The sequence below is a fragment of the Chiloscyllium punctatum genome, chromosome 32, assembly GCF_047496795.1.
Source record: "Chiloscyllium punctatum isolate Juve2018m chromosome 32, sChiPun1.3, whole genome shotgun sequence".
In the NCBI taxonomy this organism is placed as follows: domain Eukaryota; kingdom Metazoa; phylum Chordata; class Chondrichthyes; order Orectolobiformes; family Hemiscylliidae; genus Chiloscyllium; species Chiloscyllium punctatum.
Genome location: NC_092770.1, coordinates 17,210,072 through 17,224,223, shown reverse-complemented (window position 1 = coordinate 17,224,223; position 14,152 = coordinate 17,210,072). Strand labels below are relative to the sequence as shown.

The 14,152-nt window shown below is 42.9% G+C and overlaps 1 protein-coding gene across 1 annotated transcript in view; it reads right to left on the bottom strand.

Annotated features, from left to right (window-relative positions):
- Positions 1-14,152, bottom strand: part of LOC140457930 (EF-hand calcium-binding domain-containing protein 4B-like) — a 100,601-nt gene that overhangs the window by 15,306 nt on the left and 71,143 nt on the right. The window contains exons 11-16 of the mRNA XM_072551767.1: positions 13,621-13,712; positions 10,095-10,437; positions 7,928-8,060; positions 4,730-4,811; positions 3,713-3,827; positions 451-552 (exon numbers count right to left, since the gene is read on the bottom strand). Coding sequence (XP_072407868.1) covers positions 451-552; positions 3,713-3,827; positions 4,730-4,811; positions 7,928-8,060; positions 10,095-10,437; positions 13,621-13,712 — 867 coding nt within the window. The remainder of the gene's footprint in view (positions 1-450; positions 553-3,712; positions 3,828-4,729; positions 4,812-7,927; positions 8,061-10,094; positions 10,438-13,620; positions 13,713-14,152) is intronic.

The window sequence follows — 14,152 nt, the reverse complement described above, 5'->3', positions numbered from 1 at the left end:
GCATTGCAAGACCAATTACTTTCATATGCAGTGGGAGGTTCTTACGTTTGGAACAGAACTCTGACAAAGCCTCAAGGCAGTCAGAACTGCCAATGTGGTTTTTATTTCATACGACTCGAACTTCATTGAAACAGCTGCCTGATTGCAAGGGGTTGGCAAAGGGATTCGTAGCCAGAGGGTTGAGTGATTTACTGCATGTTAGAAATTTTCTACTGGACACCAATGGCATCTTCTGCCTGAGCAGAGTCTCCCAGCCATTGATTCACTCTGCGAGTGGCTCATTCAGACCTTCTCCTTGTGATGCTCTCTGTTCCCACATTCTCCATGGTTTAAGGGTAGTCTCCGGGATCCACCCATTCCTCAAGGGACCATTTTGCTTTTTTGTCAAACTCTTTAGCAACCTTCAAAGACACTGTGAAGCCTTTGTAATACAGATCTTGTAATGCAAACCTTCGCCAATCGGTGACCCTCCTCACTGGCAACCTGCCGCTTACTTTCCAGATCGGTTTTATTGGCCAGGAGCAGGATTAAGATCTCAGGGCCTGCTCCCTCCTGCAAACACAAAACAACACAACATGAAGACCAATTAAATGAGCTCCCAGCACGTGACATGAAATATTATTGAACAGATCCATACATCAAATATGGTAATCCCTGATCCTGCTCATTAGGATCCATCAGCCCATTGTGCTCTTTTCACTGAATTTCTAATGACCTTGATTCCCTGCCTATTTCCTCCTCCCATGTAGATTTCATATTCTCTCTAGTGTCTGTAATCTCTTTGACACACTCAGCACCCCAATAACAAACACACAAGTTACCTTTATTTTACTCATTTTTGTTGTCACCAATTTTTGAGTATCGCCCTTTGTACTTAAATTCTGATCAGGGTGGTACAACTTTTCTAATTTCTCAACATCTTTCATGATATAAAACATTTTCCCCATATCCCCAGACACAATCCTCTTGATACAAGACAGAAAACAAAAATCAGCAATATCAGTCATTCTTTAAATATCATTCTCAAAAGAAAATCTGGAATTGAATGTACAACTGTCTCTGAAAGGTCAATACCAGAATATCATAAAAGTCGTACGTCGCAAAAGAGGCTCTTTGGCCCATCGAGAATATCCTTTGCTGTATCCCATTCCCTGAACCCAAATTTCCGAATATCCTTCGCTGTGTCTTAATGACTGAATAATTTGCCCTCTACCTCAAGCTCTGAATATTCTTCCCCCTGTTAACTGATATCTTTCCCTGCACCTCAGTAACTGAATACCGTTTTCTGAAACGCTGCAGTAAATGTCCCAGTCTGGAAAGGTTTGGACTCTGTGCTCACTGTTTCTTGTGCTGGTGTTACATTCAGTCCTCAGTCTGCAGTGAAATTCAGGCCATGTTAGAACATAAGAATTAGGAACATGTTAGAGGTAGGCAATTCAGCCCCTCGAGTCTGCTATGCCATTTAATACGATCTTGGCTGATCTCAACTTGGCCTCAGCTCCACTTTCCTGCTGCTCTCCATAAGCCTTCAGCCTATCACTAATTAAAACTCCATCTATCTTCTCCTTTAATTTGCTCAATGTCCCAGCATCCACCGCAATCTGCGGTAATGAATTCCACAGATTTATGACCCTGTCAGAAAAGTAATTTCTGTTTTAAATCTGCTTAAAAATGTGACCTCCATTCCACAATGATGTCCCACAGGAGGAAACATCCTCTCTATGCATATTTTGTCAATCCCTTTTCACATCTTGTCTACCTCAATTAGATCTCCTCTCATTCTTCAAAACTTTAGAGAGTACAAGCCTAAAATACTCAATTCTCTCTTCACAAGACAATGCTCTCATCTTAGTGAGTTTTGAGAAAACTTGTAGCTCAGGTTGAGGTTCTGAATGTAGGTTTGTTTGCTGAGCTGGAAGATTCGTTTTTAGATGTTTCGTCGCCCTACTAGGTAATATCATCAGTGAGCCTCTGGATGAAGCACTGGTGGTGTAGCCCACTTTCTATTTATATGTTTGGGTTTCCTTGGGTTGGTGATGTCATTTCCTGTGGTGGCATCATTTCCTCTTGTGATGTCATTTCCTGTTCTTGTTCTCAGGGGATGGTAAATGGGATCCAAGTCAATGAAAACAAACTTTCCAGCTCAGCAAGCAAACCTAAATCCAATCCTCTCATCTCTATCAAACTCAATTTAATGAACCTTCTCTGAACTGCCTCTAATGCAGCTACCTCCTCAAGTAAGGGGAGGTAAAATGTATACAATATTCCAGGTGTGGTGTCATCAATGCCTTTTACAGTTGCAACATCACTTCTCTACTTTTACATTCTAATCCTTTAGCAACAAATACCAAAATTCCATTGGTCTTCCTTATTACCTGTTGTAGATATATACTAGCTTTCATGCACTAGGACACCCAGATCGCTCTGTACTGAAACACTCTGAAGTTTCCCTCCATTTAGATAATAAGTTGCCTTTCTATTCCTCCAGCCTCAGACTTATCTATGGCAAACTTCATCTGCCAAATTTGTCAGCTATTATGCATTAACAACAATCAAACCCATTAATGCCAATAACAGACATCCAAAACTGCTAACCTGTTACATTTGTTCATATTACTGCCAGCAGTGGTCTTCGTGGACCAGCATACAAGGTTGAATAGAACATCACTGTCAACCTGGTGAAACAGATTAGATTAGCTTCCCTAGAGTATGGAAACAGGCCCTTCGGCCCAACAAGTCCACACTGACCATCCCAACAGTAACCCACCCAGACCCATTCCCCTACCCTATATTTACCCCTGACTAACACACCTAACACTATGGGCAACTTAGCATAGCCAATTCACCTGACAAGCACATCTTTGGATTGTGGGAGGAAACCGGAGCACCCTGAGGAAACCCACACAGACAGGGGGAGAATGTACAAACTCCACACAGACAGTCGCCAGAGGCTGGAATTGAACCCTGATGCCTGGTGCTGTGAGGCAACAGTGCCAACCACTGAGCCACTGTGCCGCCCCATATTTAACACAATTAATTAAGCATATTTAACAAAGCAAGGCAGCTATCCTGCAATTTGAGTCAACTATCCTGCCAAACACACTAATTTTAAAGTGTTTGTCACAATACAAGAATGCGGTGGCAGCACGGTGGCTTAGTAAGAGCGGCAAGGTGGCCCAGTGGTTAGCACTGCTGCCTCATAGCGCCAGAGACCTGGGTTTGATTCCAGCCTTGGGCGACTGTCAGTGTGGAATTTGCATGTTCTCCCCGTATCTGCGTGGGTTTCCTCCCACAACCCAAAGCTGTGCGGGTCAGGTGAATTGGCCACGCTAGATTGCCCAGAGTGTTCAGGAATGTGTAACATTAGTCAAGGTAAATCTAGAGTAATAAGGTAGGGGAATGGGTCTAGGTGGGTTACTCTTCAGAGGGTTGGTGTGGACTTGTGGCCTGTTTCCACACTGTAGGGATTCTATGATTCTAATAGTTATGTGAGGAATCCAGCCCAGGCACAACCCTCCAAGGAAGGAAGGCATCCTCTACCATTCACAATTCATCTTAAAGTTCAAGCAGAAGTCTGCCTGCCTCAGTGACTTTGCTGACTTGAAGAGTTACAAATAGACAAACGACAGTGAAGAAGGAAGCAAAATTTGGTATGGAGCTACTTTAGCTGAATTGGCATTGTTACTAAGTACAGAGGATCTAGTGACAGAACCTGCACATTCTCCAGCCACTGCCGAACAGCGTGAAAGGTGGTCGCAGCTGTGATGTCGTACATGAGAACGACTCCATCGGCCTTACGGAAGAACTGCTTCGTGACACTACGGAACCTGCAACATCAAACAAATCATCACAATGCACTCAGAAATAGGCGCCCAAATGAAGCTTATTCTTAAATATTGCCCTCATAAATGTTAAATTTGCTGTTGCTCTTCTAAAATTTACAAACGATCATTAAAATATAAAGTGAGGAATATTCCTCACTTTGTCAGTGGTAAACCCCGGATGTCCATAAATACAAACACGCAACACTCTCCAATGGTTTATTCATTCACTCGAACCATCCAGGGGTGAAGGGCTTACCCTATGAAGTAGGGTTGAACAGGCCAGGATTGTATCCATTGGCAGTCAGGGGAATGAGAGGTATCTCAGATCCTGAGGGGATTGGATAGGGTGAACACCGGGAAGGTGCATTCTCTTGTCAGGGAAACCACAACTAGAGGATATGGTTTAAAAATAAGCAGTCTCTCTTCGAAGTCAGAGCTGAGGAGAATTTTCTTTCGACCAAGGGGTGTGAGGAGAAAGCAGGACTATGGTATTGAGATATAGGGTCAGCCTTGTTGAAGTGCAGAGCTGATGTGAAGGGCCACATGGTCTTCTCTTACTTCCATTTTCTAAACTAGAACAATGGAATTGTTTATATACACCTGAGGTCCCAGTTTAACATCTCATTGTGACTGTCGTACCTCTAACACTGCTGCACCCTCTCAATACTGAACCAGAGTGTCAGCCTTGAACTTTGCACCCAAGCTCTGGAGTTGAACCCATGGCCTTCATAGCCAAAGGTCAGCATGCTACCACTGAGCCATAGCTGACACTTTACTCCCACACCAGAAACAGAATTAAGTGGTGATCATTTTAGTGACTCATTGCAGACAATTAGCAGTTAAAAAAACCTTACACGTCCTTTATAAAGAAGCCACAATAAGATTAACTCGCTGCAGAAGCTCACCGTTCCTGTCCTGCTGTGTCCCAGAGCTGCAGAGCCAGTAGGCAATTATCTACATTTACTGTCTTCACATGATAGTCTATACCTGGAAGCAAAAGAGGTTTAAATATAAGAACATTTTTAAAATTAGAACTTGTTAAACTGAATTTTAGGAGCAACTTTCTCCTGACAAACATTAGCCTGACCTGGGCCCTCATCTCATTTTCAGGAATTGATTGAGACAGAAAAACATTTGATTTTCTCCATGATACAGATTCCCCACCCAAGAGAATTTCAAATCTCATATTTGGCCTACATCACACTCCAGTCCTACCTACAGTCTGTCCTATAACAGAGTCCAGTCCTACCTACAGTCTGTCCTATAACAGAGTCCAGTCCTACCTACAGTCTGTCCTAAAACAGAGTCCAGTCCTACCTACAGTCTGTCCTAAAACAGAGTCCAGTCCTACCTACTGTTCTACACCACACTCCAGTCCTATCTGAAATCTAGATACATTAGACTCCAGCTAACCCTGGATGGTCTCATTAACGCTGCAAAGTTCTCCTATTAATTCTCCAAATATTGCATCTGGGTTGAATGGTATCTCAAAGACTTGCTGTTGTCACATTCACAGTCTGATTAACTAATATTCATCATCACACCTGGATGTTGGTCTGTGTGGATGAAAAGGAAAGACTAGAATTGCTTACGATGTGGAGGAGCTGGTGTTGGACTGGGCTGGACAAAGTTAGAAATCAAAAGTTTTAGTCCAACAGGTGTATTTGGAAGTAGAAGCTCTCAGAGTACTGCTCCTTCAGCAGATAGCTATGGGGCAGGATCATAGGACACAGAATTTATAGTAACTGATTTTATTATAAATTCTGTGTCCTATGATCCCTGCCCAATAGCTACCTGATTACTCTGCAGTATCCGAGACTTTTAATTCCCACTTGAGGTCCTTGCTGACATTGGATCCTAGACACACTCATGACAACAAGTACGTGAGCCTCATTTCCTCTATTTGCCCTTCATATGGGTAGAGATATTACTCCCATTACTGGCACAACACCTGCCAACACTCTCCCGGCCCATCTAAAACATGCAGTTAAGGTTAGAGTCAACTTTAGAATTCATTAGCCTGAATTCATGTTATATTGTTAACAGCCATATTGGCAGTTCAAAGTGATTTCACCAATGCAAGCCTAGCCAAAAGGTTTATGGAACTGGTCATTACCTCTATGTCTATCAAAACTTTCTGAGAGGCACTTCTAGACAAATTTAAGGATTATAGCATTGAAGCAAGGCGAGGAGGAGGACTCAAATTCAAAGCAATTGGAACAGGACACCAGCACCTGCAAGGTCTTGACTCTGCAACTACTACTGCAGCAGTCAGCAAGAACAGCAAACTTTCCAGATCTTTGATATGTCTCATCAATCAGAGCGTTTCCCGGCATTTAGTGGCACATGTGAGCTGTGTGCTCCAAGAGAACTCTGGGCTGAAATGTACAAAAAATCCAAGTACTCACAGAAACACCGTTTGTAATACATTGCGCCACAGCAGCGTGTGAAGATGATTCAACAAAGGAACAATTTCAAAGACATTTCCAAACTCCTATCCATGGGATCCGTGGATCCCAAGCATCAGTATATGCAAGAGGTCCGAACAGTAACTACAATGTCACAGTTCACAGACTTCAGTCCGACAGAACACTGTGGTCATTTGACTCACCATACAGACACTGTCAAAAAAAATAAAGTATTTCCGTCCATCCAACTCACGAATTACAAGAGGAATGGACAACAGGTGCTGCATGCCAAGCCTGACACTGGTGCAAGGGCAAATACTATCCTTTCATGCAATGTATAAGAGATTGAAACTGGCATGATGTGGTACAATCCACACACAGTAAGCTAACTGCTTGCAATGGAGCATACATTGGCATCATCTGGCTTAAGTGTCGATGCAGCTCTTTGGGATATACACCAGAAACAATTAATGTTGTTGATACAATGGGACTTTCTAATCATTGGTTGTTAATCAGCCAGTTGCTTTGTATACAACAAAATAGTAATCTAAAAAGATAAACTAGAGTGTATATATAAGTCTGAGATATCATGCAGTAAACAATGTTATTGTTACATGTCTCAATGAGAACCCTAATAGGTTTTGTAGAGTCATGGCTATAAAACCCTGAAGTACAACAGGTGATGGGTCTACAGCTACAAGCAAATTCTCAGCTTCTCCTGTCTACCTGGAGTCAGGTACAATGGTAGGTTTTCCTGAAGAGAGTCTCCCTCCTCCACACCAGTGACCTGGATACTGTACGTGACCTTTTCTTGTCAGTGATAATCTTTCAAACAGGGGAGGGAGATCCTCAAAGTGACTTTTTCCAAGATGGGGACCTCATATTAGCTCTGCCATTATTAATTGGACAATGAGCCATTCCATTGACCAACTCCGGGAAATTCACAGTTGGGTGGTTCCTTACATAGTGCGAGGTCAAGACTCCATTTTGACTCTGACATTGAGATCTTAACCCAAAGTCCTGTTCACAGTTGTAGCACCAAGAACTTTTCAACCAACATAGACCATGAGATATAGGATAAAAAGTCAGTCCATTGCCCAATTGAGTCTGCTATGCCATTGAATGAAATCACCCAGTAAGACATTGGTTAGGCCGCTTTTGGAATATTGCATGCAAATCTGTCGGAGGGATATTGTGAAACTTGAAAGGGTTGCCAGGGTTGGAGGATTTGAGCTATAGGGAGAGGTTGAATGGGCTAGGGCTATGTTTTTCCTGGAACATCATGAGGGGCATGGATAGAATAAATAGACAAATTCTCTTCCCTGGGGTGGGGAAGTCCATAACTAGAGGGCATAGGTTTAGGGTGAGAAGGGAAAGATATAAAAGAGACCTAAGGGGCAACTTTTTCACGCAGAGATTGGTATGTGTGTGGATGAGCTGCCAGAGGAAATGGTGGATGCTGGTATGATTGCAATATTTAGTTGGCATCTAGATGGGTATATGAATAGGAAGGGTTTGGAGGGATGTGGGCCGGGTGCTGGCAGGTGGGACTAGATTGGTTTGGGATATCTGGTCGATATGGACGGGTTGGACCGAAGGGTCTGTTTCATGCTGTACACCTCTATGACTCTATGTTAATTCTATGTAGTGAAAACAAATCCCACAAATTACAAAAGTTGACATCAGCTCACCTACCGACGGTAGCACACATTCCAGGGTTAAAACCCTCGCCACAAAACCTTCTTAAAACAGAACTTTTCCCCACACTGGAATTGCCAATAAAAATGATTTTAAATAAACGGTCAGGATTGGAGTGTGATTCGTTGACCTGAAAAGAATATAATTTGTTTTATTTCAAATGCTTTGAAAAGACATCAAACTTATTACCTTATACTTTAGCTTTCAGCAGGTTCATGACATGCAACACTTGTCAGGGCACAGTTAGTGAGTGAAAGTAAGTTCCAGTCCCAACATTGAATGAATCCCTAGGATAAGGGACCAGACCCCACAGAAATGCGGTATCTCTCTGAAATGGGCTAACCAGTTCCAAAATCAGTTCAAGGGTGTTAGAGATTGGCAACAAATGCGCTGAGCTTGCCAGCAATGCCCATATCCCAACAAAATATAAGTGAAAAGTTAGAGGAATTAAGTGTGGTGAGTTGGCTAAATTCACTGTTACTGCCTGTTTAAACAAAAATGTTAAATACACGACATGGAGCAGGATCTAAATTTTAAAAAATCAATCACATCCCATAGGCAAAGCAGACAGATGCAGATCTGAAACAATACACAAAGACACAAGTCTGCAAGGAACAGGAGCTGAAAGATTAAAGCAGGGTCTCTCAATGTTGGGGGGGAGGTCAGGACCCTGTATGAACTGAATCTTTAGATTTAGGGTTCCAAGGCAGCAATAGTCATTATTGAACTCTGACTAAGTTATAATAGCTGTGTTTCCACTTTCACAGACAGGTCTCCACTATCACAAACCCCAACCTTTCTCCTGGGGGTCTCCTTCTCCCAGACCACCACCACCAGCACCAACAGCTCTTAACTCTGCATCCTGGGCATGTTCAAGTTTCGAAATGGTGGAAACAGGTTTGGGGACACACTGAATCTGAGTCAAGGATGGCAATACTGAAAAAATCTGGAAGTGTTGGATTGGCAAGATTCTGCAACAGGGTCTTAATCTCAAACTGTTTAGAAAAAGCATGAAAAATATTATAAATAGTCAATAAAGCAGTTTAACTACAAATGTGGTGTGTGTGTTCACCTGAAGTGGGCAAATTACTGTGGTGTGCAGGTCACCTGTGTGTACATTCCCCATGCACATTTGTTCATATAGATGTAAGCACAACATTGACTGTTCTGTTCAGGATGATGCTGGAGATGAAACCCAAATGTAACACCCCTTTCCCGATGTGAAAAGATGGAACTTGCTGTCAACATCGTGAGAGTAACCCGGACATGGAAAGTGAGCACAAATCAGTGTAAACAGAGTCCAGAGAAAATGCTAAATTCACACAAGATTCTCCTGCTTCAAGTCTGGAAATTCAACTTCATGCCCTTCACGTAGATTAGGAACATTGAACATTTAGCCTGCAGCCGCGCAACCTTCTCAATTTTTATTGTGACTCAATATTAAGAAAAACATAGAAGGCAAAACTCAGTGTACAGCCTTTCTGAATGAGGAGCTACAGTACTTAGGTATACAAAGTGCAATAAAACATCAGAACAATGATCAATTCCCACTGGGCCTGACTGTGGTGGTAATTCAGAAACTAAATATAATCATAGGAAACTCGGTATGGCTTTGAGAATCATATCAGAATCTCCTCAATTTCACAACACACTCTGAGATATCTACACATCTCCAACTCTGACAGCTCAAGTGTCCAGAGTTTTAATCACTCCAACACTGGAGGTCTGTGCCTATAGCTGCCTGGGTCCTGAGCTCTGGAATTCTGTCCTTAATTCTCTTCAGCTCTCTGATCTTCTCAAGACCTTTTCATTTAAACATTTGGTCCCTGCATTAACATCCCTTTACCTATGTCAGGGTCAAGTATCTCTTTCGGGAAACACATTGTCATGTTTTACTTTGTCAAAGGTGTCATGCAAATGCAATTGAATTTGCCATGGTAAGTTGCTAAATATTCAAAAAAAGCTAATTCTGACAGGACGTGGAAAACAAACTGGAGGATGTGCTGTAGAAAATGGCCGTTTCAGAACCACACATGTGCAAATGGACATGTGCAATGGCCCGATAGTGTGATTTATATACTGACTTTGAACAAATGAGGTTTTCTAGTCTAATGGTCACTGCTGTCTTTAATCCGTGGTGAGACACTGGAAGTTTCCCACTCACCGGCATCGAAGCTTCTTCACCAGCAGGCTGCGTTCTTGGAAGTGAAAGGACTTTTCCATTCTGTGGACTATTCCTTTCCTGCACCAGCTCTTCCTCCTGCTCATTCTCCATCTCCTCTTCCACCTCGGTCCAGTCATTTAACTGGGTTGCAGAATGCATTTCAAGGAACTGGGGCAATGGATCTTCTTCAATGGAAATAATTCTCTGCAAGTAGAGTCTCTCACTGGTTTTGGATTTGGATTCCTTGTCAGTTTCTTTCCCAATGAGGCTGTGTCCATGCCCATGTCCCACATTCTTCGAGAGTATCTTGGAATTACTATGTTCTTCCTGGTCATCACCATTCCTAAAAACAGTTAAGAATAAGATAATGTTGCAAACAGAAATTGGGTTCCCTTCTATTCCAATTAGTAAGAGACTCAGTTTTGCCTCAATTCTCTGACCTATGCCTTATAGAATCATAGAGTTTTACAGCATGGAAGCAAACCCTTCAGTTCAACACATAAAAGCCAACCAAACATCCAAATCTGACTTAGTCTCATGTTCCAGCACTTGGCCCATATCCCTCTAAACCCTTCCTATTCATATACCCATCCAGATGCCTTTTAAATGTTATAATTGTACCAGCCTCCACCACTTCCTCTGGCAACTCATTCCATACACGCACTACCCACTGCATTAAAAGTTGCCCCTTAGGTCCCTTTTAAATCTTTCCCCTTCTCACCTTAAAACTATGCCCTCTAGTTCTGGACTCCCCAACCCCAGGGAAAAGGCCTTGTCTATTTACCCTATCTATGTCCCTCATGATTTTATAAACCTCTATAAGGTCACCCCTCAGTCTCCGACACTTCAAGTAAAGCAGCCCCAGCCTGTTCAGCCTTTTCCTATAGCTCAAATCCTTCAACCCAAGCAACATCCTTGTAAATCTTTTCTGTGCCCTCTCAAGGTTAACAATATCCTTCCTATAGAAGGGCGACCAAAATTGTATTCAGGATTCTATAAATGGCCTCACCAATGTCCTGTCCAGGCACAACATGAAGTCCTAACATTCTGAGCAATGAAGGCAAGCATGCCAAATATCTTCTTCACCACTCTGTCTCCATGTGATTCCACTGTCACGGAGCTGTGTACCTTTGTTTGGCAACACTCTCCAATGCTTGACCATTAACTGTATAAGTCCTGCCTTGGTTTGCCTTACCAAAACGCACACCTCACACTTATCTAAATAAAACTAAACTATGCCCAATGTCTTATGATTAACTGATGCATTCCCCATGGCAACATCTCTACCAATCAAAGTCTATTTGCTAAACAATCAACAGTCTCTTCTCAAACAGTATACACTTTTCCTCCTTGAATTGGTACTCTTGCAAATGGTCCTGATAAGTGCAAGGTGTAAAGCTTTGACAAAATGCGACTGCTTCAGCAAAACTAAAAGAAGTTATTTATAAAGCTCAAGCTTCAGTTGGCAGTTGAATCGTGTGTGAAAGGTCACAAGGCCCAACACCAGTGAGCATCATCCTGCCAAATATCCATGAGGGACAGCAAGCTGCCACATTTATAAGTGTGAAGTTGTTCAAAACTTTTTCAAGGATGCTGACAATTATAGTTCAAATGTTTCTCAGGTGATTGGTACCTGGACTCTGAAACCAGTGGAACAGTTTCCATAGCCCAGGCAAGGTTCCCTTAGAGCTGTGTCTGTTGGGGACGAGCTGTGCAGAAAACAAATGAGCTGCGCACAAGTAGTGGTCTCTTTAAGGTGCTCTGTGCAATCTTAAAGGGACCTCGCAATGCCACAAACAGGCTGTGCATAGCAAAGGGCAATCAGAAAGAACGTTGCCCCAATAAACCTTTCCTCTTTAACTTCCAGCATCTTTAAACATGCAGCATGTAACTTTTAACTTAGGCCACATGAACAGAAATAGGGCATTCAGCCCAGTCTATCCTACCATTCAATGACTGATCTGATAATCCTGAAGTCTACTTTCCAGCCTTTTCCTCAATAACCCTTGGTTTCCTTATTGATTAAAAAAAAGTCGATCTCAGCCTTGAATGTATTTAATGAACCAATGTCCACAGCTCTCTGTGATAAAGAATTCTACAGATTCACACTCCTTGGAAAGAAACAAAATCATCCTCATCTCTGTCTTAAAAAGGAGACCTGTCATTCTGAGATTACGCTGTCTGGTCCTAGACCCTCCTGAAAGAGGAAACAACATGTCAAGCCCCCAAAGAATCTTATATGTTTCAATAAGATCTCCTCTGATTTTTCTAAACTCCAATGAGTACAGGACTAACCTACTCAGCTTCCCTTGATAAGAAACAATCCCCCCCCCCATAACTGGATTTGATCTCTGGAGCAGTGGGTCGAGTTCGAGCAACCAGATGGACATTGGTCGGGCCACTGTTGGAATATTGTGTGCAAATCTGGTCTCCTTCCTATCAGAAAGATGCTGTGAAACTTGAAAGGGTTCAGAAAAGATTTACAAGGATGTTGCCAGGGTTGGAGGATTTGAGCTACAGGGAGAGGCTGAATAGGCTGGGGCTGTTTTCCCTGGAGTGTAAGGGTGACCTTACAGAAGTTTATAAAATGATGAGGGGCATGGATAGGATAAGTTGACAAAGTTTTTTCCCTGGGGTGGGGGAATCCAGAACTAGAGGGCCTAGGTTTAGGGTGAGAGGGGAAAGATATAGAAGAGACCTAAGGGGCAACTTTTTTACACTGAAGGTGGTACATGTATGGAATGACCTGCCAGAGGAAGTGGTGGAGGCTCGTACAATTGCAGCATTTAAAAGGCACCTGGATGGATATATGAATAGGAAGGGTTTGGAGGGATATGGACCAGGTGCTGGCAGGTGGGACTAGATTAGGTTGGGATATCTGCTCAGCATGGACGAGTTGGACCGAAGGGTCTGTTTCCGTGCTGTACATCTCTATGACTCTGTGTGAAGGAAGGATGTGAAGGCACTGGGGAGAGGGCAGTAAAGATTCATGAGAATAGTTCTGGTGATGGGGAGTTACATTTATGTCAATAGGTTGGAGAAATTCAAACTGCTCTGCCCACAGAAGAAAAGGCTGGTCAAAGTATTCAAAATCGTGTGAAGTCCTGACACAGTGAATAGGGGAAAAAAAATTATCATTGGTAAAAGCATCGAGAACAAGAAGGCACAAAATTGATATGGTTGGCAAAAAAGTGATTGGAGGGAAATCTTTTTGACACTGTGATTGGCCCCACTCTGGAATGCAGTGCCTGAAAGACTGCTCAGTTGAGGCACACAAAATGGGAGCTAGATTGTTCTGTGAAAGGCCACAATGTGCAGGATGATGGAGGAAAATTGCAGGAGAATGGCACAAGGTGACACGCTCAATGGGAAAGCTAGCAGAGATATAACGGACCGAATGGATCCCTTCTGGGCTGTGACAGTTCTGTGATTCTGTTTGATATTTAATGTTTTGCCATATCAACAGGCTCGTGCGGTAAGCTGGAGTGTTGAACAGGACAGTGAGCTGACAGTATAACAGTATTACCTGTTGCAGAACAGCCTGGGATCTGTATGTGGATCAGTGATGACAGATACCCTTTGATTCCAGAAGGCGGAAGAGCCACGGATGGAAGGTTTCTGTGAAATGATAAAGAGGTGAATCATCTCATGGACATGTGATCCCCAAGAAACATTTTTAAAGGGTTACAACCTTGCAGCAATTTATCTGAGAAGACACTTACCATGTCTATATGTGAAAGATATTGTTTGTGAGAAGATTTGTAGCTCGGGTGCTCGTTGTTGTGGTTCTGTTCACCGAGCTGGGAATTTGTGTTGCAAACGTTTCGTCCCCTGTCTAGGTGACATCCTCAGTGCTTGGGAGCCTCCTGTGAAGCACTTCTGTGATGTTTCCTCTGGCATTTGTAGTGGTTTGTCTCTGCCGCTTCTGGTTGTCAGTTCCAGCTGTTCATTGCAGTGGCCGGTATATTGGGTCCAGGTTGATGTGCTTATTGATTGAATCTGTGGATGAGTGCCATGCCTCTAGGAATTCCCTGGCTGTTCTCTGTTTGGCTTGTCCT